This window comes from Struthio camelus, chromosome 25, assembly GCF_040807025.1.
Source record: "Struthio camelus isolate bStrCam1 chromosome 25, bStrCam1.hap1, whole genome shotgun sequence".
NCBI classification, from domain to species: domain Eukaryota; kingdom Metazoa; phylum Chordata; class Aves; order Struthioniformes; family Struthionidae; genus Struthio; species Struthio camelus.
In genome coordinates this window covers 1036624-1062487 of record NC_090966.1, presented here as the reverse complement: position 1 = coordinate 1062487, position 25864 = coordinate 1036624, and the positions used below count along the sequence as shown (strand labels likewise).

Genomic DNA, 25864 nt, shown 5'->3' with positions numbered 1-25864 from the left:
GGGAGTGCTGGTGGACAACAAGTTAAGCATGAGCCAGCAATGTGCCCTTGTGGCCTGGAGGGCCAATGGTATCCGGGGGTGCATGAGGAAGAGTGTTGCCAGCAGGTGGAGGGAGGTGATCCTGCCCTCTCCTCAGCCCTGGGGAGGCCTCACCTGGAGTCCTGTGTCCACTTCTGGGCTCCCCGGGACAAGAGAGACATGGCACTACTGGAGAGCAGGTCCAGCGGAGGGCTACAAACATGATGAGGGGACTGGAGCCTCTCTCCTCTGAGAGAGCTGGGCCTGTTGAGCCTGCAGAAGAGAAGACTGAGAGGGGATCTCATCAACGTCTACAAGTATCTGAAGGGAGGGTGTCGAGAGGATGGGGCCAGCCTCTTCTCCGTGGTGCCCAGCAACAGGACAAGAGGCAATGGGCACAAACTGAACCTCAGGAAGTTCCATCTGAACATGAGGAAAAGCTTCTTGACTGTGAGGGTGACAGAGCACTGGAGCAGGTTGCCCGGAGAGGTTGTGGAGTCTCCTTCTCTGGAGATATTTAAAACTCGCCTGGACATGATCCTGGGCAACGTGCTCTAGATGCCCATGTTTGAGCAGGGGGGTTGGACTAGATGATCTCCAGAGGTCCCTTTCCAGCCTTGGCCATTCTGTGATTCTGTTATTCCCAATGATGTTCCTTGAAAGGCAAAAATGTACATTTTCAGAAAACAACTGGTGTTTATTGACAGACAGGAACACAAACAGAGTGGACACTAGTGCAATACCAGACAACAGTCAGCTACACAAATATGCCTGTTATAATCAAATGGCAGTCAGTTATGGATTATATAAATTTAGGAGAAGGTACAAGCAGGACCGTAATGCAATTTAAAACCCACAGCACCATTTTCTTTCTAGAAGATATGTAAGAAATATAAATAACATCCATACATCCTATCAGAAAAGTTGTACATCTTGAGGTAGACAAATATTTTGTTTCCCTTAAAGCACAGCCTTTTTTTTTTCAAATGACCCCATTGTACTCTTTCAAATTGGCCTGCTAGTCTTATATCCAATGTTTGAGGATGTACAAATGGCCAATGCATGAGCAGGGTTTGTTACCTTGCCCTGTTCATTAGTATCTACTGGCTTGCATGGCCCTTTCTGTTCATCTAATAAAGCACCCCTGACCCCCGCATTGCATCACCCTTCCATAACAGCAATCATATAGGAAGGCATGGATCCCTGGTTAAGCCTCAAGAAATTACAGGTGTCTAATCATTTGTTGGCATTCTCCACATACGTGATTTCTTCCCAAGCAAGGGCAGCTCTTCCCTTGAGGTTGGTGGGCATCCATCCACACCAGAAATTTATAATCCTCACTAAAACCTTTCTGAATGTTATTTCCCTCCTGCAGTAAGTGTGTTGGGCAAAGTACCACCAAACCCAGCACCACAACACAACAGGAGAGGCAGGAGAGGCACTATAAAGTGAAATAAAAAGTACACACTGACAGAGCTAGTATCTTGTGTCTGCACAGTGGCCACCATTGTGTATAGTGAGGATCCCTCCCAGCTAAAAGTATTAGAGCTACCATTTTTCTCAGTTTACATGGATCTAAGATGTAAGTATTCTTCCTCAATCAAAAGACTATACAGAAAAGCATGTGCACCTCAGAATCTTACTGTCAGTTGCCACACTCAGGCACATCTGCACTTGGGGAAGAATTGTTTTATAACCAGGGCATAGGCTTTCACCTTTGCTGCCAAAAGATTTGCATGCAGAGACTTGTGTGCAACACCCTTGAATCTCCATCATTCCAGTTAATTCTTGCACCTATAACCAAAGAGGTGGCACATCCCCTGGATTTGTAGTAGATCATAAGTTGTGCAGCATAATTAAAAGCTCACACATAGATCAAATGGAGGCCCAGGTCTTCACATCCCAGATCCCCAGGAGGTAGCAGAAGAGCTTTGCTGATTGTTTTTGCTTGCTTTTGATTCTTGAAGAAAATACATTTCAAGCCTGGGCTTACTGAATGCTGACCAAATCCAAGTTTTGCTTCCTGGTCACACAAAGGCTCCTTGTGCTGATAGCTGAAGTAAAGCCTATTGCTGAATGTCAGCCCAGTTTGCTTCATGTCTGGGCAATAAAACAGCCTTGGATAACTGAATGAGAAACAAGGAAAAACAAGCTAGCTGCCTCAAGCAAGCTCCATCACTCCTTCATCTGTAGTACTATTTCTAAAACTCCTAGTATTCAAGAATGCCAGAAGGATTGCCTCAAACATTGCCTCAAACTCAGCACATTCTCAAGTCCTTTCCCCAGCCCTCACATGAAGCATTTTCAAGGTTTTTTTTTTTTTTTTCCATCAGTTTTCACTCTCTTTGTTTCCAGGCTGAGAGAGGCTGTCTATTCTGGCTGGCAGGGGTTGAGCAGAAAGCCTTGGCCTTCCTCTGTGAAAGGGAGGAGCTGAAATTGCATTTGAGTTGATCTTGCAGAGCAAAGCCAGAGGAGATTAGACTTCCTTATCCAGACTTCTTGACTTAACAGTTAGCCAAACTTTACTTCAGCCAAATGCCAAACCTCCGTATTCCACCAAGTCCAAACTTACCTCAAGGATACTGGAGAAGAAACTATCCCCTCCCCAGATCTTCTCCATGTTCACCATTCCTCAAACAGCTGCTGAGCAATGCAATGCAAAGAGCTGCAGATGTGACAGTCCCTTTTGCTATATTAGAAATTTTCCTATGAAGGATCTTTTTGTCCTGTATGTATTCAACATTTCCTGTGGTGCCAGGACTTCCAGGCACAACCTTACCTTTCCATTCACTTTATTTACATTATTTTTCAACTTTAATAATACAATGTTCTTATGAGATCCCCATGGCACTGGGCTAGCCCAACACTGAAGACAAAGGGCATTTCTACCTTACAGTCACTGGCAGCAAGACTGGACAAAAACATGGTATTGCATAGACATAACCAGTTACAATAGGTCACAGCTCAAACAGTAACAGAGATCAGTGCTAAAAACCTCCATAGCCAGAGGTAATCCCTGCACATTTCACAGGAACCAGTGTTTTCATGAGTGACCTGAGACTTGGTGACACCACTTCAAAAGCATGAATGTCAGATGATATACACACACACAAAAACAAGCTCCTTTTCAAGTGCTCCAAGGCAGTATCTAATCCTGCCTTAAATGTGTCTTCTTTGCCTGAAAGGCAGCCAAAGGAGCAACTCAGTCCAAAATATCCACATTGAATGGGCTTGATCTAGCTGCCTAAATACAAGTTTCTAGTGCCCTTTGAGATTCCCTTGCCACAGACCTGTCCTTCAGTTCTCACTGATGTCAGTGTTTTGGCTTCACAAGACACAGATAACCAATGTTGCAAGTTCTACTAGTCTGACTGTATTCCCCTCTGCCTAAATAATCATCTCAACATTATTTTGGTCTTGTTTTTGAGTCTGTTGTGCAAAACACCTAACATGCCTCTGAAATGCATTCACCTCTTGCTCGGAGCATTGCAGTATTTGGAGCCAGATAAAGGTCCTTACTAAAATAACACTTTTAGCTGTGTGAAAGCCAGGGTTTTCTTTGGGATGGGAGAACCAGTATAGACATTAGAAAAGTTCTTGACAGGAAAATGAAAGTTGCTAGTAGCATGTATTTCCTCTCACTCTCACTGCAGAGCAGGACAAGGTCATTGGAGAAGACTTGCCAACTATCTGTTCTTTTGTGTTTTCTCCTCTCCTTTTTACAAGAAGAGTACAGAAGAGTGAGTCCAGCAAGACAAAAAGCTTCACTTGGCCATGAGCGCACTCCGCAGGTAACTAGAGAGTACCCCAAGGACCCTACAAACACTGGCCAGGCTCCTGTCCAGCCTGTAGCCCAAGAGCCATCTCAGCCAAGCCCCAGCCTCTGCTCTGTTACTGGAGTAACTGAGTAGGGGAAAAAGTAGGTGTCCAGTATGTACGGGATGGCTTGTAGATCCTCTCCAACAGGGCCAAGCTGGCTTTGCAGGGCAGGAGTGCTTCAGGACTTCATAGACCTGCTCCCAGCTGTGGGAGCAGTTTGCAGCCTTATATTTCATAATGCCAGAGAAAAACACAGTGCTGCTACACTGAGTCTCACTGAGCACAAAACTCTTGAGAAAAGATGTAACATTCTATGTGACATAAACAGCCTGCTCTTTTAAGAAGTGAAATAGCAGGTCCATAATCACAGACTCACAGAATAGTTGGGGTTGGAAGGCACCTCTGGAGATCATCTGGTCCACCCTGCCCTGCTCAAGCAGGGTCAGCTAGAGCAGGTTGCCCAGGACCTTGTCTAGTTGGGTTCTGAATATCTCCAAGGATGGAGACTCCACAACCTCTCTGGTCAACCTGATCCAGTGTTCAACCACCCTCACAGTAAAGAACTGTTTTCTTGTGTTCAAGTGGAATTTCCTGTGGCAATAACCCCTCATTGGGATCCAGCTGTCAGCAAATGACACTGACCCAAGTAACCTTACTAGGGGATTAGAGCCATGATTTTTCTTCTCCAAACAACCTTGTGGCAAAGCTGGAGACAAAACTTACTAAGTAAATGAAAATTGATGTTCTGTCCCAAGCTCTTGCCTGCAGTGATGTTATGCAAGACCTGTTGTCTGATCTGCAAAATACTTGAATCTCAGTAGGCAATCATGTGCCTCCCTTAATTCATTTTATCAAAATTAGCCCAAAAAGGGAATAAAAAGGAACAAGCCCATCAAGAACACTTTCACCCAACTCAGAGAATCCTAGTTGCCCTCAAATTATGGGATCTGGGTATGCAGAAAGGATTGTGCAGGCCCAGATAATACCAGCCAGTGGAAGATCTAGAAGTGCAGTTTTGACAAGGATATAGAGATGTCTCTCTCACTTCCTTCCCAGAGAATGGGATCCAGCTGTGCTTCACCTCTTACCCACAAAGTCTCATTCCCTGTTTAAGTCAGAGTGTTCCATGCAATGGCATGGGATCTCCAAATACCCTCTCAGATGTTGGAAAACCCAGGAGGTCCAGCAGGCAGGTGGCTTGGGATCGATAGGGCAGAGCAGAGCTACTTCCTTTGTCCCTTCTCCTATGATGCCATTTCTTAACAATTTTAATGCATTGGGTTGCTTTTTCATTGTGTTCAATGCTGAGACTCGTGGGAAGATTTCAACTCTGAGAACATTAAAAGTAACATGTAAATAATGGTTTGCTCAATATTAATTTCTGGAGCATTTAGGAGGTAAAAAAAAAGTAAGGCCAATTAACCTAATTTGCAGTAATATATCTGTCATAAACACTTTAATTCAGTTCAGCTCAACTTGAGCCAGAACAAGGGATGAAAAGGAATAAGCCCATTAAGAGACCTGCAGATAGCCAAAGGGAAGGTGTTAGTGGCTTCTGAACAGGCAGTTAATGGCTAGATCTGCTCTGAGCAAGTTGTCTGCCACCCTTTTACGAAGCAGACATCAAAAGTAGCTGTGAAGAGCAAATGCGCAACAAGGTCAAGATAAAGAGAGTGTGAGACCATCACTGCAAAGTAAGTGCCAGAACCATATGGAAATGTACATACAAGCTGCCCTCACTTCAGGACATCCACACAGAAGAGCTGGAGCACATAGAGAAGATCTCACTGCTTGTGAGGAGAACTCGATCACATTGAAACCCTGCCCAATTCCAAGCATGCCACAGTCCATTCAAAAAAACCTAAACTCATGTCTTTATCCACTGTATTGCCAATGAATTTTGATTTGAGGTTGAGGATTTAAATATCCATTCTAGCACTAGCCAGTCCACATACATCAGCATTCTGCTTGCTGTTTTATAGTCATTACCAAGACTGAGAAAATACAGCAGCTTTGTTTTCTCAGGGGCTCACCAAAGCTGCCCTCACAGTACAAACAGGGAACCTCTAACTGCTAATGCAGGGTTAACCAGAAAGTGCCCTGGAGTGGGCAAATACACTGCCAAGCAGTGTAATACATCTCAAAACCCAGATAGGTTGTGCCACACACCTCTGCTTGTGCATGCTGGTCAGGTCAGGGACTGCCTCACAGCCATTCCCAAAAACTGCTCTTTAAGGCCTAGCCAAAGAAACAGAACAGGCTGTTTCTGCTGTGCTCAACTTACAGTCAACTACAAAGTCAGGGGATCACAACTCTGCAGTGGGCTGTGTTCTTTCCCCTAGATCACCTTCTCTCATGACAGATGTCTGCATTTCTTAGATATATCTAACTTGCCACCGCAGAGATTGTCACTCACAACTTGCAAATTTTTTAGATAGTCCAGTTACTGTGGTTCCTAAATCCCTTTCACAAATTTTTCCTAACATTAGTACAGGGCAGAACCTTGTGATGCAAGGCACATTGAGCACCAGGACACTGACTAGTACACATAAGAGAAAAGGCAATTAAAATTTTGATTAGGGGAAAAAAATGGATAATTAGCATCACCCTGGATCCACCACCATAAAATAGCTCCCCTGTGACATGGTATGGTACAAAGGGTAACTTCACAGACTTCAGCTGAGTTACCTGTGATCAACCGAGTGTAACTGGAGAATTCCAGTTGGACAGCAAGGTTAAAACATGTTTAGAATGCACGAGTCTAATGCCCAAAGTTTAGATCTGGGAGACAACAAAAGCTCCATTTGTTTGTCAAGCAATATTTCTGAAACACAAATCCTGCATCAAAATGTAACTACTCAGTAGTGTGTTTTGAGTTCAGAGCAGAGAGGATTGAACCATCTCTCAGAGAATAGCGTTTAAAAATCCCCAACTGCCAGAGTCACTTTGCCTTGGTGCGGGAACATGCCTGTCCTTGCCAAATCAGGATCCCGTCTAGATGGTTGTCTCCACAGTTCCTTTTTTTTTTCTTTCCTCTCCAGGACCAGGGCTCAAGCCCTCAGTATTCAGTGTTACCACTCCAAGACATTTACATAAGTGCAAGTGAGAGATGGAGGAGAGGGATATTCCTGCAGATGAGAGTGTAAGGTTTAACTCAAGAGAGATATTTTGACTGCTTCTGTGTTTTGCTGTCCCCATATTACACCCATTCCCGCTCCCTTCTTCCTGATCTATTACCTGACAAAAGCTATGGTTTTTCACCCCTCATACAGGGGCTCTCCCCAGGTTGGGGGCATCTCAACATTGTGATAATAGGAGCACTGGACACTGTGTTTCTTGCCTTTGCCTTTACCCCACAGCAGAGAATCATGTCCCTCTCTCCCTACTGCTTGCTTTCTACGACTGGTCCTGACCCACTAGCACTGACTTTACTGCTTGCAGCTATAGACCACCTCTTCCTGCATGCACTGTTGGCATTCAACATAGCAACACCACTGTACCTGACAGTGGCAAGAAAAGGTAACGAGCCGGCTCTGGGTGTTATAGCCTCGTCCACAGCACATGCTATCACAGCTGTCCTCCCGAGAGCAGGTCCTCCCAGCAGTTCCGAGGGAATATTTGCTGGGCCGGCAGAAACTGGGGGAGTCTTCCACATACACCAGGTCAGTGGAGCGGGGTGTAGCAGGATACTTGGGGGAATAGCTGTGTCTGTGGGGGCCAGCCAGCTCTGAGTGTCCCACTGCATCATTGCTGGAGCTGAAGACCTTGACAGCATCATCGTAGCGCAGCTTCAGCAGTCGGCCAACCTCGTGAAATGGCGAAAGCTGCTTCCAACACGTCCTGACAGCACATGAGCCAGAGACACCATGGCACTTGCACGTAGTTTTGAGACCATTCTTCACGGCCTGATGAGGAAGAGAAGTGGCAATCATTATCTGCCAGGACTGTGAGCATACTTCTGGATACAGCTAACACCTCAGATTCCAGGCAGCCCAGAAGTACTTCAGTTTTATTGGCATTGTTCCTGTTTTCCTGAGCAAAACTAAAAAACACAGAGGAGCAGCTACAGAGTTAGCTGGAGACCTGGAGAGCAGAAAGCCAAAACATGGACAAATGACTGAACATTGAGGCCAGCCAAATTCTTATTAAGCACATATTTAGAACAGCAGGAGTAGTTAACCATGAAATCATGCATCTCCAGCATGGTACATTCCCTTTCTTGATGTCTTCAAATCAAGATAGTGCTTCAATCACAAGAAATTAGGTTCAATAAATGGAAAACAGTGATAGGTCAATAGTCCGTAACATACAGGCCAAACTGTGTGATCTAATGGTCTTCCTGACTAAGTTTGTGATATGACTAATACCAGAGAACACAACAAATCACCAGCAGACCCTGAAGTGAAGTCAAGAGTGTCAACCCTCAATCTCTTTCACAGTTTGAACCAGCTCTGAAGCTCTAGCTGTACTCACAACTCACTGTGGCTGTGGTATAACCCATGGAACATTTTAGCCAGGGAGTTTTACAGCTGTTACTGTGCTGCATATTGTTGTTACTCAGCCTCTAACATCAGCAGAGGATGTAGACTGTTATTCTTCCACTCCAAACATGCAAATCCTCACACCAGAGTTCAGGAGACTTTCCAGGGAGCTCTCGGTACCATAAGGCCACAAGACACAGATAAACAGGTCTGATTATTGAGTAGGGGCAGTGAATAACCCTCTCACGGACAGCCTAAGCTGAGGATGGGTTGGGAAACTTGCACTGAGCCCTAAATTCTTTTTGAGCATGCTGCTGTGGCTCCTCACCTTGATGCCAACATTGGTGTTGTGGATGTCCACCTTGGCCCGCAGGTCTTTTCCAATTCTCTTTTGACCCAAGAATTTTTTCAGGAACTTGGTGCTATATTTGAGGTTGTCTCCACAAACACCCCATTGCCAAGCCTTGCGGTTCTCCAGGTCTGGGGAGTCATCACAGGTGCAGCGTTCCATGCGCCCAGCACTGCATGCCCTGGCTAAGGAGTGCGTGAGAGCTGCAGAGGACACTGCATAGAGGAAGGCAGTTTCCTTAAAACCTGCACAGGAGAAGGATTAGAAGAGGGTAGGAGCAGGAAAAGCAAAATATGGCTTTTATCTGCCTCACTACCTCTCCTGACTCTGGCCATGAACTAAAATCAAGCACAATACTTGGAAACACAAAGAGACAAAACTCTTCCATTACCTGCATACTGTTTCTAGCAGAGAAACTGAATTTCAGGTTTGAAGTAACTTGTGTATTAAAACCTCAGTCTCACCTAGTGGCTGTGGCTGACTCAGTACTGAGATAGGAGACCACTCAAGAATCAAGGGATGGGTGTCAACAGCCAAACAGTCCTGGGAGAATATCAAACTACAGAAAGTGACAGAGCCATGAAATTCCATTTGCCACCATCCTCGCCCCACAGCTGATACGTGGGGATAAAGGCAGTCACTGAAACCATGTTGTGGATTAAAATCTTGAAGTATTTATTAGAGACCAAAAAAATTAAAATCTCTGACCCATTATCTCAAAATGTTTTTGATTGGGACTGTCTCAACATAGTAGTATTTCCTACAGAACGATCAAATGTACTTTGACTGGTAAAAGGTTACATGTTAAAAAACATCCTAGGCAAGGAGAAGGACTCTCTTTTATATAAGTGGACTTTGTGGCTTCTCTCAAAAGTATCTACTCCCAGTGATTGTGGTGATGCTTTCTGAAGCTATTCTCCTTTTTAAAAGCAGGCTGCCCAGCTAGGCTATATTTGCCCTGATGTACATGACCATGACACACCATGACATTTCAACCAGGACAGAAAGTACAGTGTCTGAAAAGAAATTCAGTTCGAAGACATGGATTCAGATAGGAATGGACATATGATATTCCCAAATATGATTCCCATGAGCTCCACAGAAGTTCTGGAACAAGAACTGACATAGGCCTGACCTAGACCAAAAAATATTTTGTTTTTATTATTTACCTCCTCTCCAATTTAATGCAGTGGAAGATCTTAACATTTCCTCCATGGTTCATCTCCAGAAATTAAAGCTATTGATGGAAAATTGCTTACCAAGACCACTATTTAGGAATTAGAACAAGAAAGAGAAAGACAGGTGACTGTGATCAGTAGCTCAGAGTGCAGGACTCAATAAGACTGGCCAAAAAAACCCCAATACAAGCCAAAAAAAAGCTGGTTTATGAAAAACAGAGTACTTGTGCATTTTATGCTACACTGGAAGGAAACAAATCTGTTTCCTGAAACAATGAAAGAGAGAACCATAGAGACCTGATTAGTCTTGCAGGTAGCTTTGAGCTGACGTTGGAAGGGACCTCTGGACCATCCAGTCCAACCTCAAATCTTTCCATGACTCAATTCCCTCAAAGAATTCTCATTCAGCTCTTTTTATAGATCAGACTGCTAACTGCTGAGATCCTGGTGAGGTCACCATAAATCTGACCAAGAGCAGGACAAAGAGCTCCTCTGATAATTATCAGTAAGAAGAAGGAAAAACTGATTGATCATGAACACAATGGAGAGGCCACATGAGCAACCTCAAAACATTCTTCATATGAGCTTGCTAGAATTCCTAAATTTTAGATGAAAGAACTGGCAACAGTATGGACATGAACGAGAGATCAATAACAATGTGGAGAAAGTCAAGGAGTTCAGTCAACAAACTGCTCCCTGCTCTGCTAGTCTGGTTGTTGTACCATGAGGACAAGTAACTTGCAACTAAGCGCTCTGGTTGATGGTGCTCTGTAACAAATCTCAGGATACTGAAAGAGTACCATCTAAAGTTATGGAAAAGCTGATATAGGATAGAGTCAGTACTGATTATTGATAGCAACATGATGCTCACACATTTTCAAACACTGGCTAACCCACAAGAAGGAGATAACAAAGGATAAGATAAATCTGAGATCCAAAGTCTGACAAATCATTCCAGTAGCTAATCTCCAAATGCTTACCAGCTTCCGAAAATCTTATTTGATGCACTGACACTAGAAGAGGAGAGAACATTTTAGAAACACTTTTTCATACTGTATAAAGCTAACAGCACCAGTCAGCTCCACATACCCTGCTAAATCTGACTTTGTGGAATACCACACTACTCGAGCTATTTCTGAGCAGTGGTGGTTTGGTTTCTTCTGTGGTACTCCATGTTAGCACTGGCCAGATTTCAATCCTCTTGAAATCAGAGACCATTGCTTGTGGTTAGGCAATTGCAGACAGCAGTAACTGAAGATAATGAGCATACTTTCAAATCTGCCCCTTCTTCTGCCTCTCCTACCTCTTTTAAAGGCAAAGGTTCAGTATCACCAGAATGCCAAATGCTTGTCTGAAAAGTCTAAGACGATTCCCTCTACTTTGTAATAAGGGTCTGATCCTTGTTTAATTGTTTAATTCCTAAGTCACGTGTAAAGAGAAAGCTGAGAGGCCCTTAAGCCAGGGTAATAATGAACAATAGGGCAACTATTTAAGCTATATTTTCAGTAGATCATGGCACAAATGAGTGGGATTCAGCTCCAACTAACGTATTCTTGAGAAGATCTAAATGGAGGTTTCTCCATGTGTGCAGGTATCTACCCTCCTACTCTGTAAACCTAGCTCTTGTCACCACAGCAAGTGGAGCCTGAAGGGCAATTCCGATGCCCAGGCTTTCAGCCTCTCTTCTAAACCCACTGTGACTAGGTTGCTAGTGACTATCATGAAAGCTTAAACACATAGTGCATAGGGAAACATCTGAATACAGACATTTTTGCTGGGCATCTTGCTTTGTAGGTTTGATTGTAAACATCCGGTGCAGAGTTGAATTTCAAGATGCTGAAGCAAGCCAGCTCTTCCTAGTAGGACTTTGCACACTTCCAAGTCTTCCTCTGGAATTATTCCTGTAGCTCAGCAGCCTATAAATACAGGATTTTTGCTGTGATGGCAAGACACTGTTCTGTGGCATTGTGTGCTCTAGACCACAAAGAAAACTGTAATAGGATGAGCTTAGCCATATGGCAATTCTGCCAAAGGAAAGATAGTCAAGGCCAAAGATTTTTGAAGGTTACAATAAAGATAGTGGAAGCATTTCAGAACAAGAGAAAGAGGTCTATCTCTGCAAAAAGGTGGACTGGAAAGTTATAGAACTGTAGAAAGATTTAGGTTGGAAGGACCTCTGGGTGTCTATAGTCCAATCTCCTGCTCAAAGCAGGGCTAACTCCAAAGTTAAAACCTCCAAGGATGGAGATTACACAGCCTCTTTGGCCAATGCTCCTGTGCTGTTCCATTCCCAGGTTCCTCATACCATCAGTGAAAGCACTGCTTCAAGATCAAGGAATCTGACCAATGTGAAGCAAAAAAATGGAAAGATGGAGGAAAGGACTATGGAGTGCTTATTTCTGAAGAGGGGTTTTTCTGAGTGGCTGGATCTGAGCTATCTTTGCTATAGATATTTATTTTTCCCAAATCACCATGTTGTTTGAGATGAAATATGGCTTACACCATCAGTTATGCCACACCTGGAAAACCAAAAGAAGATCACTGCTTTACAGGCTTTATATGGGAAAGACATCAACAGTCACAATGCAAAAAGATGGCCTGAAATGTCTTTCCAGAATCATGTAAAATCTATTTTTATGAATTTTTTAAAGGAGAAGCAGAGAAGGAATGCAGAGAGATTTTGCATGGATCAGTGAAGAGTGATAACCACCATAAATTACTGCAATAGTCATGAAAAGATTGCAGGTTATGCAAAAGGAGTTTCCCAGTTGTGTCCAGAGGAGTGTCAGTGTAAAACAACAAATGGAGCAGACTGAAATTAAATCTGGCATTTCAAAAACCAGAAAGCCCTTGCCATTTCTTTTGTTACTAAAATTATATAAATACACCAAATGAGAAAGTGATGTCTGCAGAAGCAGGAAAAGCATCTGTGATCCCAGGCTAGCCACAGAGTTTTTTTAGTTGTGACTACAAATTAAGTGCAGCTTTTCATCAATTATGAAAATGAACCATCTTACTGAGTCAAAGTCTTTTTTCCCCTCTAACACTGATAAAACCATTAAAAGACTGCGCTGAAAAGAGTGTATTTTTCTCTTCAGTTCCTCTAAAACCATAGCAATATCAGAGTTTAATCATTTCTAGAACTCTTCAGCAGTATTTGAAAAGGAAAGAATCCAGTGTCTCACTGACAGTTTCCAAGGCAGCAACAAAACTGCGTCATGAGTATATGAGAAACAGATCAAAAGTAGCAGCTGAAAATTTGAACGTTCTTTATGAAAGAAATTAAACTATTTGCAAGTTAAAGAAAAATGAGAATTAATAATTGCTCCCAGCCAACTGTCTTCTCATATAGGAGATGTATATAGCATACTTAGCTATATTAAATCATAATTTGATCTTGAAGATTGTGTAATAAAAGTTTTCAAACACTTTTCCTCATCTGCCAAAACAGGTTTTGAATTACAGGTGATATTTTATTTCGTCAGTCTGGAGCCCATGGAAATGTCGAGGCATGCCACCATGAGATAATTAAATGCTTTCCAGCTATTTGAAGATGAGGATTACTCAATTGTCATTTTCAAGTTCTTTGAGGTTGATGAAGGTAGAGATGTCAGAAAGTCACTCAAAATGATCACAAAAACCTTTTTCCATAGTTTGCTAGAAAATTCACAACAGCCTTAAAATGAAGTAATCTAATCTGTGTATATAGGTATACATACCTATTTTTATATATAGACCTGATATATGATGTTTTCTAAAATATTAATTCAATATTTAATTTAATAAAATTTGATACTTTCTAGTTGAAATGCTAAAATGTTTCAATTCCAATGCTAAAAAATTAACATTTTAATTTCATCAATCAGAGTTAATATTGGCTCATTCTGCTTCTTTCTCTTAAAAGATATTAACTTTTTTAGGTAACTAAATGTTATTGAAAGCCTGAAACGCCATAAAAGGCTGGACATACACTTGGATGAAGACAAGTTCAGCAGAGTATATGCGCATGCTCTGGGAACTTGTATCAAGAAGTTAGTCTCAGGGCCTATCTTCATTCTATTTTTCTCTACTTCTTTTAAATTAAGGGATTTATTATTCTCCCTCCTACCTCAAATATAGAATTTAAAGGACATTGTCCTCCTGTAAAGCATTCTGTGAAACAGAAGGTCAGTGACTATTTCATCCATTACAACTGAACTTCTGTGGGAACTCCAATTGTATGTGGAAGAGTCTCAGGAGATGTTGTAAACATGCACTGAAATGCCTTAAAGCTGATAAACAGGTTTTTTAAACCATAAATTAGGATTAAATTCTGTTTCCAAGAACAACAGAGATTTACATCTGAAAATATCCAAAGAGCTGAAAAAAGTCTTTTCTTAAAATGTCCCTTGAAATAAGGCAGTAGCCCTTACTTTCCACAGCATCATCCCTGATTGCCAGCCAAGAAAGATGGCCAGCTTAGGAAATTCTGGTCTCAGACAAAAATCCACAAGCCAAGGGTGTGAACTTCCTTCTACTTTTCAATCAGTGACAAACCATGCAGCAAAAATGAGGATAAGGCACTTTTTTATTCTGCAGTGAAAGAGCCCATATCACATTTCTATTCCCAGCTCCCATTCCTAGGGTGGACAGATCATCTCTACACTCTCCAGTTACTGTGCCATGTCCTAGCTGCCTGTGAGATATCATATCCAGGAGCTATAGCACCAAGTGAGATTTTATACCACAAACAAAAGACTACCTTGTACCTCGCTTCAGCAGACTAGTCCGTCCTTCCAGGCTGCAGTTCCAGCGCTCGCTGCGAAACTGATACTGGCACTCCATGATCCCAAGCCGGATAGCATCCCGCAATGTCTCTGCCAAGCCGGGCTCTCTCCGGCAAAGCCTCTTCTGCTTGCGGGAAAGCTTTAGCAGGTCACACTGTTTCACATGAACCTTCCCTTGGGCAGAGTTTGTTGAGGGCCCCAGGGATGGGAACTGGGTCAGAGCTTCTTTCCCAGTCAAGCTGAAAGAAAACAGACAGAAAGCAGAGAGTAAGGGAAAATGGCAGTCATGGAAGAGAAAAGAGGAAATCAGAGGGAAGGATAAAAGATATTTGGAAAGCTGCTGGCCAGAGTACTTTACTAGCTCAGAAGACTAGTCAGTACAGATTGATTAGATCTAGTATCCCATCTCTGCCACAGACCATGGTAAATTAGAAGATTAACACTCTGGGGAGAAAGAAAAAACGTATGTGTGTTGTCACCAGCAATGCTCCTTGGGTGGGAAGGTCTTTCCGACTCTCTGAAAAGGATGTGTTTATACACCTCCAGTTTTGTTTCCTTTATAGTGCTGTCACAATCACATAGATGGATTTATTAACCTGAATTTTTACACAACAGTAAATGGTAATTTAATGGTACTGCAGGTCACTGTATGTCACAGTACTGTACTTACTGCCCAAAACATTAGCCACATCCCTTCGACTTTATGTGTATACTGGTACCATGCCACTAGCTATAGTTAGGAAAGACCAATAGGGAGACACTATATATCAGAGAACACCTGTGAGAAAACATTTTTTGGATGAAAAGATGGACGTCAACTAAAATGTATTGCCAAATGCAATGGTAGTGCACTTATATGTGCCTATGCATGTCTCAGTTAAAAAATATCACAGATCTCAAAAATCTTTAATTCCTTTAATATTTTTAGAATGCTTGAAAACAGAGAAATTATTTTGCTTTGATGCAAACAAACTGGGAAAAGTCATGTATTTGCACAACGCTAACAGGACTGCCATTAGCTGATAGAACAGAGAAGAATCAGAGACACCCCCCAAAAATGCCAAAACCAGCAAGAGAGATAAATGGAAATCTTCAAGAACCTTTACCATTGGGCACATCTCGGTCCCAACATTAACATTTAGAGGCATCCCCCCAAATCCATTCCTTGCTGTGCAGGTCTACAGCTAGTTCAGCATGGACAAACAGATGAGCCAGTTGGTTCTAGTTCCTCCTCCCCAGTCAGGCAAACTGGGCTATGTTGTTCTACAAGGTGAGTGTGAGAGTCATGCAAGCAAGGCTGGTTAGGGAGGGATGTACAGGAGCAATCTGTAAGCCATGTCTACAAAAATCACATAGCTGCTGGCACCCCACCACTGGTGTAGCGACTCCACCAGCTTCCCTGCCCAGCTGGGTCCTTGAACAAACCAAGCCAGATAGTGATGCCTGTTAATCACTACACTAGGTTAGTAAGTTGGTACAATGCCACAGTTCCCCACAGCAGTGTAGATGTGAGAGTATTCACCTCACTGCACTATTATCAGTGTCCCACAAAAAAGCATGGCTCTTTAGCAGAGGTATCTTTACCAGCTAAATTAGCTGATCAGGTGTGTAGGTTTCTGTGCAAAGAATGCCAGTCTCTGCTGGTGTAGAGAAAAGGAGGAAAGTCTGTGTCAGTGAACATGAAAGGTCTAGGTTTTCTCTATCACACTGTGGTTTGCAAGCAAAGAATTTTTACCTACGGAGCTGAGCAAGCTGAAGACTTACCGGGCTTCACAAAAGAGATATTTCTAACAGTCCCTTCTCAGCTGTACAAGCAAGAACACTTTCTTAGGAGGGTATAACCTTCACATTGTAGGGTGCAAATCAAGCGCTATGGTAGGATTTTAATCTCCCAGAAACTTTGTAGATATCTATTTCTGAGCTAGTTGTCTAGATCTCTCTATAGTCAGTGACAACGCAGTCTGTCCAAGCATGGGAATTATAGTGCAATTCAGTTGACCTAACTTAGGGATGTACTTCAGAACATCACTGAACTCCAACCCCTTTGAGTATTCATTGACTCTCCACTGACTATAAAAAGAGTACACATAACTCAGAAGCCTACACAGACACTCACAGTTAGTCAGATGAACCCCACCTTGCTTGCCTGGCATCAGGAGCAAGCACACTATTATTCACTATGCACAAAGACAGAGAACCATATGGCCCACTGTGCAACTGGTAGTGAGCTGGCTCCACTGGCCTCAGCTCCATTTAACACCGCACAGCACTTCTGCATTCATTCTCACAGTAGCCTACAACTTCCAGGTGGGTACACTCACACATCTGTAATTACACACAACAAATGGCCATGAGATTAAAGTCAGGCAGAGTCCTGTGAATGAACCAAGAAATCATCATGGAACACAACAAATAATAAACTTTAGAAACTAAGTGGATGAGAAGAATCTCTTAATCCCATTGTCACTGCTGAACTAGGGGAGAGAAACATGAGATGTTCCAGTGAAAGCCAAGAGATAAACATGTGATACTGGAAACCAAATCAGAAATACCTGGGGCCAGGTTCAGCCCAATAAATTAAGATTAATATAGCGTGAGGTGACTGAGTTTCAGAGAACAACTCAGACTGCATAGTCTAAAGCACTATCTGACAGCAAACACTGCTCACACGGGGCAGCAGCACCTGGCACCCAAGGGACATGGCAGTCCTGAGCTGGAAACACAAGACAGATTGAAGTGAGCAAGATTCACGCATGATGAACAAGCTTTGAGAGGTTTGCCTCACCCACTATGGTGCTTAAAAACCAACCTACTCTTTCACTGGAGATAGATTTCCCTGGGTGCATAATGTTCAGCACGTGTTCAGCTCTGAGGAATGTTAGAGGTAAGACCAAAAAAAGCCAGCTCCAGCGTCAGCTCAAGATGGACAAGGATGGACTTAGATGTCAAGAATAGTTTGATCTATTAGAGATATTCAGACTATACATAACTCTCTGGGACAGTACTGGGTTCAGCAAGAAGTGCCACCATTACAGTAACTGGAGGACTGAGACCATTTGCCCAGAAAGTAGGAGATCTAGACTTTGCATCATAGCTGCAATCCAGCACTCACATATCCCAAGAAAGCACGCTTATCAGCAAGTTAGATGTGAGGCGTGCTTATTTTCCATTTGTCATGTGTTATCTGTGCTCCCATGCAGCAGAGCTTCCCAAGTTCATGGGACAAAGAGAAGAAATAAAAAAAGAGAACTGACACTAGAAGGAAGAATCCAGAGCTTCATATAAAGACAATGAAATTGCTCACTGCTGGAAAATCACATACATGATCTTACCAATCTCCTGTAGACTAAGCTATTGATTGTCCACATACCAACAGAACCACCATTCATGCCACACATCCTAACTCCCAACAATCCCTTCTCAAAACAAAGAACTCTGCTCCTGCCAGTATCCATCCTCATTTTAGTGCCCTCCATTCCAGCTAAACCAGCATTCATGCCTTGTCAGATGTTTTTGAGACATGAGGAGCTGCTTCTCTGACTGTTTAGACTAGTCATTTGCTTCTTACAAAAGATGAAATCAGCTCAGAGCCCTTCTCTTGTCACAGTTGCTTCACAAGCAGCAGGAGCTCCACTGTAGAGGCATAGTGGACATGTTTCCAAAGCCCACCTATAGCACTCTCTTAATTGCAAATAAAGTAGAAAGCAGCAGAAATAATTGCTCATTTTTTCTTCTTGTCATCATACATGCTGGTTCCATGGAGCAAGGATCTAAAAAACATGGACCTAAAAAACATGAATCCCTTCTCACAGGGAAGAGAGATGGTAGACAGTTCATCAATTTCTTGGTAAAGGGGAAAGCAAAATCTGTAGGATGGAAACTAAAGCCAGAATATCAGACTTGAAACAGATGTGATTTAACTGAGGGTTATCAAGCTCCCTTAAGTTTATAAGGGGCTGTAGTGAATTTCCTCACATGGCAATTTTAAAGTCAACTCTATGCTCTTGTATAGCTCATTGGACATGATGGTATTTACATCAGAATGCTGACTCAAGAAGGAAAACTTTAGTGTGTAACCTATTGTTTAAAAGTGCATGAGTACAAAAGGTAGCAAATGGATCTTCACATTTTTATGAGAGATGTGAGGATCCACAGAGCACAGGAGAGAGCTGTACTGGGCAAGTTGGTGGAAACCCTAAGAATACAATAGAATTAGTGGACATAGGTTAAATACAAAATAGTGGACAAAAGTCAACACAGCTTCTGTAGAGAAAAGTCATGCCTTACAAACATATTAGAGGTCTTTGAAGGAGTCACTGGCTCAAAAATCAAGGATGATCCAGATGCTACAGTCTACTTGGACTTCCAAAGTTAATAGATTTCCAGACATGTGGAACAGCTCCTGTATGAAGAGCAACTTGACAGACTGGACATCCTTCACAGTTTCCACTTGAAGAAAAAGGGATACTAAGAGAAGAGAGGATTGTAAAATCATGACTAGACTACAAATGAGTAAAGAGAGACTATTCCTGTCTCTTATATACAAGAATTAGGGGGAATTCTATGAAGTTATTAATTAGTAGATTAAAAATAAATGAAAGGAGGAAATTTACCTACACAGCCTGTAGGCAAATTGCAGCCCTTCTTACTGCAGGACATGAGGGATGCTAAAAGTGTATATGTGTTCCTACAAAGTCATGGAAGAAAAATTCATAAGGGACCATTAAACACAAAGATACTTTCTTTGACACAGGAAATCCTTGAGGTGCAAACTGTCAGAAGGTGGAGAGTACTTTGAGAAAACATCACTATCTGCTAGTTTCTTTTAACACTTTTCCCTTCATGCTCATTATTGTCCAGTATTGAAAGCAAGCTGTGAGGCTAGTGGAACCTTTGGTCTGATCCAATACTGCTGTTCTTACAATGTCGGACAGGGATTATCTTAAAGATGTCCTATGACCTGCATTATAGGAGACCGGTGAAATTTGGGAGAAGGTGGTATTGCCATTCTCAAGACCCTGAAGGACGTTAGATGTTAACACCTGTGAAAAACTCAAGTAGGATAGTGACAGGCACCATAAAAACAGCCTTTGAAGAATTTAATTCCATTTTCAGAGCAATCTGAATAGCACACAGCAAATACAGCCTGGGACCACACACAGAGCAAAGATACCATGGATGTGAATTATACCAAGTATAATTCATCCTTTACATGACGCAAAGCAAAAGCCCTGTGGGAAAAATGCTTTCTACAATTGGACCCAGCAGTAGTTTAAATTCCTACAGGTAATGCAGCATCCTGCACAGATAGGCAAAGTTTTTTCTTAACATTTCAATTCTTTGTCTTTTGTGAATTTCTGAAGTTGCAATAGTAGTACACTGTGAATTGACCTTTTTTTTTAAAATACAGAAAATAACTTGTTTTTCCTCTAAAAGTGGAGTATGGAAATAACCAGATGGAAATAATGCATTGAGTAGTAAACACAATGAGCAATAAATTGGTTAATCAAAGCTATGTGACAAAAGCTATCTGAAGCTTTCTCTGAAAGTCTTCCTCATGCGAGCTATCACACTCATGTTATATAAGACATGTGAATATCAGCATGAAAAAAACAATAGTGCCATTCTTGGAGTTTCCTACAGAGATTGGGCTTCACTGTGTAGGATCAGTGCACAGACACAAGACTCGAAACACATAACTTTCATTTCAGTTTAGGGAAGCTAGCAGAGAAATTAAAGGAGTTGCCCAAGGTCACACAGTTGACCATTGGCACAGCAGAAGCCATGCTCAGAGTCCTAACAGGCATAACAAAGATTACTCATGCAAACAGAGGGTTGCTGTCTCTGACCATATTAACTATAACTGTATTTTATTAGGTAAAATAGATGAAGATTACTGTAAGAGAACATTCTCACAAAATTACATATAAAATATGCAGATATTTGCAGCTAGGCAAAATGCACATTATTTTTAGGTGATTTAGAGTTTATTATCTACAGATCATACAGCAAAAAAGTAAAATCTTTGAATTAATGCACACCTGCTCACAATCTGGAAAAATAATAAGGATCTCAAACTTTTATTTCTACTTTTCTGTCTAAGCACTTTGCTAAATTCATCTTTTTCCTTTAATCTCCTTCCAGCCACATTCCAGCTGCTTAAGAGATTTTTAATGAGAGCCTGTTCCTGTGCAATGCCCAATGTCCTCTGGATCTGAAAGGTCTTTAAAACCCTTAAAAATATGCTTCTTCTCCCTCTTTCAAGAAGGGAGAGAAATCAAAGGAAGCTACAACAGCACTTCATATCTGATTTCACATGCCTTTCATGTTGCACAGAAATACCCATGCCCCCCATATCGTTGCAACAAGCATACAGGAAAGGCTAGGAGAATACTTTGGACAAGGATAGATCAAATTAAGGCCACTAAGGTGCATGCAAGGTCCTCAGCTATCCTTTCTCCCTAGCAGCTCAGTGGCACAGAGTTTTAATCCTTTCAGAAGTAATGCTATTTAATCCTCAGTATTTGTCCCCGGACAAATGGATAGCCAAGAGCAATGTTGTATCGGCTTGACTAAGTGGACTGGTCTCCGGTGCTCTGTAGCATCAGTTCTCTACAGAGAAGGTGGCAGAAATCCCCAAAGCAGCATCTTGGAATAAACTATTTTTCTCCCTCAGAATTGCTATTTCAGACCTTCGGGCAGATGTTCACAAAACTGCTGTCTTCCAGGTCTGTTGTCAAGCTTTTTGCTCCTCACAAAGAACAAGAACTTGAAGTGAGATTTGTACAGTTACCTGAGGTTATGAGTTGCAGTCCTTGGCATTGGGCTTTCTAGCTCTTAACCTCTTTCTGTTGCTGCAAACCCTTTCTGGGAACAGCAACAGATGATGTGCCCAGATGCAGACTTGTTTGTATAAAAAAGAATCCTCCTGAAACTCTGTGGAGAAGAGCATATAAACATCTTAAAGAGGAAGAGCTGACTTTTGGGAAGAGAAGTATGTAGTCTGGTGTGGGAATGCCCCAACTGTGGGAACTAGTTGGGAACTGCCATGGTTAGTGTCTATGCACCAGGTGAATTGGATCACTCAACTATACTGGGTGCTTCTCCCTTATTTGCTTTAGGCTCCCACAGTCTGGACATCCTTGGTTTAAATCCTTCCCCCTCTAAACTCTGTCACATGAAATCATATGGATGTAGCTCTTGATTTCAGAGGCAGTGCAGTCCCTGCTGCTGACAGTCTAACCCAAGCCAGTGCTCAGATCAGTCACTGCATTCATAATCAGATTTCCAGCATAGCTCTGGACTGGCTCCATTCCCTCAAGTATCCCCTAGAAGAAATATTCAACACAAACTAGTGAATTTTTAGAAGTTGTAATGCCCTAAGGTTGTGACTAAACAGAATCTGGGAACTAAAGATAATCAAAAAGTATCTGAAGTCCTTAATTATTCATTGCATCAATAGTCCCACATCTTCTCTGCTGTGCCAAACACTACAGGCTCCATCTCTTCAAGTATTCGTTGAAACTTTCCTTTCCCCTTCATTTCTACTCTTTCTGCTAATATACTCTTTTTAATATTCCAGCATTCTGTCTGACTGGCAATGCAAAAAAGATGCTGTAACAAACTGTCCCAATATACTAAACTTTGAGAAAAGTTTAGGCAGCCTGTAACTAATATGGACATTTAGTTTATCTGTCAGAGATGCAGTTCAATGCTAATTTTTTTCCAGGAGCATTCAAAGCTGGACAGTCCCTATTTGTAGTAGTAGATTTGGTACGTTAGATTCAACAAGGAAAGGCTGCAATTACAGTTATCAAAGGAGTAGGAAAAAGTATATTACAAGTATATATGTATTTGTATATATGTATTTGACTGTATGTAGTAGGAATAAGAAGTAACTGGGCTAGCTGGATGAAAGCTTATTTGAAATCTCTAGAAAGATATTGAGGAGTTGAGGATAGGGTTTTTGAAGGTATCTGTATCTATATTGAGATGTCATCTGACATGTTATTTTCTAAACTCTGCCTGACACAAGCAAGCTCAAGCTTTAATAGATTTGCAAGTCACATGTTCCTTTCACTCTCTAAGGGATCAACAAACACAAATCAATTCAAGACCCAAAACTTTCCTTCATGTAAATGAGCAACAGTTGTGCCACTGACTTTGATGGCACACACAAAGCAATACCTACAGGGGACACGCATAGGCTGAATTAAAAGGCGCTGCAAATCAAAGTAGGATATAATGTGAAATTCCAGGAAGCCTGGTGCTTCCTGTACCTACCACAGCGATTTCAGGACAATTTAAAAGAAATGCTGCAGCAGCTCCTGCTGCCCACAAAGCATAGGCCAAATGGGCCAGTGAATGAGACGTGCCACAGCCCACTCCTGGAGATCTCTCCAGTAGAAGGCATTAGCAAAATTTGTTGCCTCTGCCTACCGGACAACATCCTGCCTGAAGTGCATCTATGAAGTGGGCTGTGTTCACTCCAGCAAGACTTCTGCTTTGTATAGTTATAGATGATCTTCAGCTTTCCCAGGCTCTTTGGCCGTTTTTGTTGGACTACTCTGAACACTTCTTGCTTTACCTTTCTCCCATCAGAACCAAACACAGATAGTACTTTCTTCACCAGTGTCAGCCAGCAATACTTCACCTTTGCCAAACCCACAGTACACAACCCAAAGAGCTCAGGTCCTGTCTCTAAGGATAGCCACACAAATGCCTCCTTCACTGTCTCTCAGGTCTCCTCATTTCTCTAAGGTTTTCTCAATTAAAGGTTTGGAAAGCAAAGATCTGACTGACATGTCTAAGTCTCTCCTATGCAGCAAAGCTTAGGCATAGACTGCTAAACCAGGGTCTAAGGGCCCTCCAATTCGGTAGCAGTTTTGGAGATGAAATTACATTTCTCCCAAACTGAGTCACATTAGGCATTCATATCAACACTTCTAAGATATTCAAGTTCCCCTCTAGCCCGTCAACTCCAATTTGTGCTGAAAGCATCCCTATATCTCATTATTAATCACCACCAAACACTCTGGGTTCTTAGGCTTTCATTTCTGTCTTGTATTCCTCCTTGTGACTTTTAAGTAATAGATGAAAACGAAAAGGTGAGAATGCATGGCACATGCCCATGTCAGAAGCCCTTAAGGGGAAAAAAAAAAGAAACACAAGAAGAGTGAAACAACAGCCACAAATTCTGAGATATACACCATCAGAAGACAGCACACACAAATTTCATATGACTAGAAAGCAGCTCACACCCAAAAGATCATTGTTACAGAAAGAAAAATCATTCAAGTTGCTTTAACAACTGAATCCAGCTTAAGCAATAATCAGTAACTGCTTTGCATCAGTTATCTGAAAAGGAAATACAAATAAAATCACTTCCACTTAGTACAACTGTGTGCACATGCTCCCTGTAGCTGGAAAGCCACACTCACTGCAACCCAACTCCATAAAAAGAATATGCATATACACACATTACACATGACCAAGCAGCAAGAAAGGTAGAGTTTTGTCTGTCATTACGCACTTAGATATGAGTTAGGCTAAATAATATAATTAATAAACTTAAAATTCACATGATCTAAGGATGCTTTTGAGCAAAAATGAAATAGTAATCATCGTCCTAGATAAGTGGTGGCAAGCTAGCAAACACTTGCAAGTAAATATAGGAAGAAGTGACTGGCATGTGATAGAAGGATCAGCAGAGAGGGACCAAGATCCTCCACTCATGTAAGTCAGCACAGCTCTGTCCTGAACATTACAATCGCTCACAGCACTGAGATTGAATGTATTAGTATTTGTGCATCTCCCAACACTCACTACAATATATGCACTAACAGCTCTGCTTACCATAAGAGTCTGAAAACCTGTGAATGAAGCAGCTTACTCAGAAAACAAAACACTTCTTCAGGGGAAATTCTATGTGGACTCAACTTCTTAAAAACTTTCTGTTAAAAACTCTTCATCTTTAACCCAAGAAAAATTAAAATACTGAGAGGAAGGGGGGATGGATGGTGAAGCTCTGAGCCTGACATGTGCCCAGCGACAACTGCACCCAGGTGATCCTGAGCAGCATCCCGCGCTGAAGCATCAGCTCTGCTTCGCTGAGCCCAGGCATGTGCCCTCAGGCCTTGCCAGACCTGCAGAGTGCTGCAGCTCCCGCATGTCATCCATACCCTGTCTGCCAAGCCTCGCTTTCCCTTTGCCAGTCCCCTTCTCCCACCTTCTTCCCTGCAGGGAAGCAGTTTGAAGACAGATTTCAAAGGCAGAAACTATCCTGAGCTAATTTCACACCCTGAACAGAAGCAGAGCTCCAGGAATGTGGGAAGTCACTGCTTTTCTCCTTATTGCTCCACCCTAATAGCAGTCTTCTATCCTGCTCTCCATCCCACACTTGCCCTCTCAGCCCCTTCCCCTGGGTGCCTTGGGTGCACAGTGGGGCTCCTAGGAGCACCCAGCACCCTCCACCCCTCTCCAGACCTCCCAAGAAACCCCTTCCACCCATCTCTCTCCCCGAAATGCCCTGTCATGGGATCCTCAGCGCAGGGTGCCACTGCGGGGACCAGGGTGCGCAGATGCTCCCGGCGCTGCAGGGGGGCGATCAGCCGGACCGGGACGCGAGGCCGGGAGGGGGATGCTCCGAGCCAGGCCCTGCCCCACGGACGAAACACCCCCGCGGAGCCTCCACACCTTCCCTGCCCCGAGCGCTTCCCCCCGCGGAGCCTCCGCGCTCCTCTGCCCCCGGCTCCCCGTGCTCCCAGGCGGGCTCCCTCCGCCGCGGAGCCTCCGCGCCTTCCCCCTCCCCTCGGCGGCCCCGCGCCCCCGCTCGGGCTCCGCGCCGCGCGGAGGCGGCGCTAGGGGCGAGCCCCGCGGGCGGCGCTGACCCGAAGTAGGCGGTGGCGGGCGGCGGAGGCGGCAGCAGCAGCAGCAGGAGGCGGCAGAGGGCGGCGGCGGAGCGCATGGTGCCGGCGCGGCGCCGCTCCGCAGCTCGCTGCCCGGCCGCCCGGCGCCGCGGCTCTTTAAGCGGGAGGCGGGGCGGCCCCCTCCTCCCGTCCCGTCCCGTCCCGTCCCGTCCCGTCCCGTCCCGTCCCGTCCCCCAGCCGCCGGGGATGCCTCGGCGCCGGGCACCGAGCCCGCCCGCGGGACCTGGGGCTCCGGGGGGACTGCCGGCCCCCTGGCCACCACCCCCACAGCCCCCCCGGCCGCCGGGCGGTGGGTTGTCCCCAGAGCCTCCGGCAGCCCTCGGGG

At 43.3% G+C, this 25864-nt stretch overlaps 1 protein-coding gene across 1 annotated transcript; it reads right to left on the bottom strand.

Annotated features, from left to right (window-relative positions):
- Positions 1-2345: 2345 nt before the first annotated feature.
- On the bottom strand, positions 2346-25603 carry WNT9B (Wnt family member 9B). Its single transcript, XM_068919113.1, has 4 exons — positions 25501-25603; positions 14594-14850; positions 8647-8912; positions 2346-7742 (listed from the first exon to the last, which is right to left on the bottom strand). Exons 1-4 carry the CDS (start codon positions 25575-25577, stop codon positions 7266-7268), a joined length of 1077 nt encoding a protein of 358 aa, XP_068775214.1. The 5' UTR covers positions 25578-25603; the 3' UTR covers positions 2346-7265.
- Between the last annotated feature and the right edge of the window lie 261 nt (positions 25604-25864).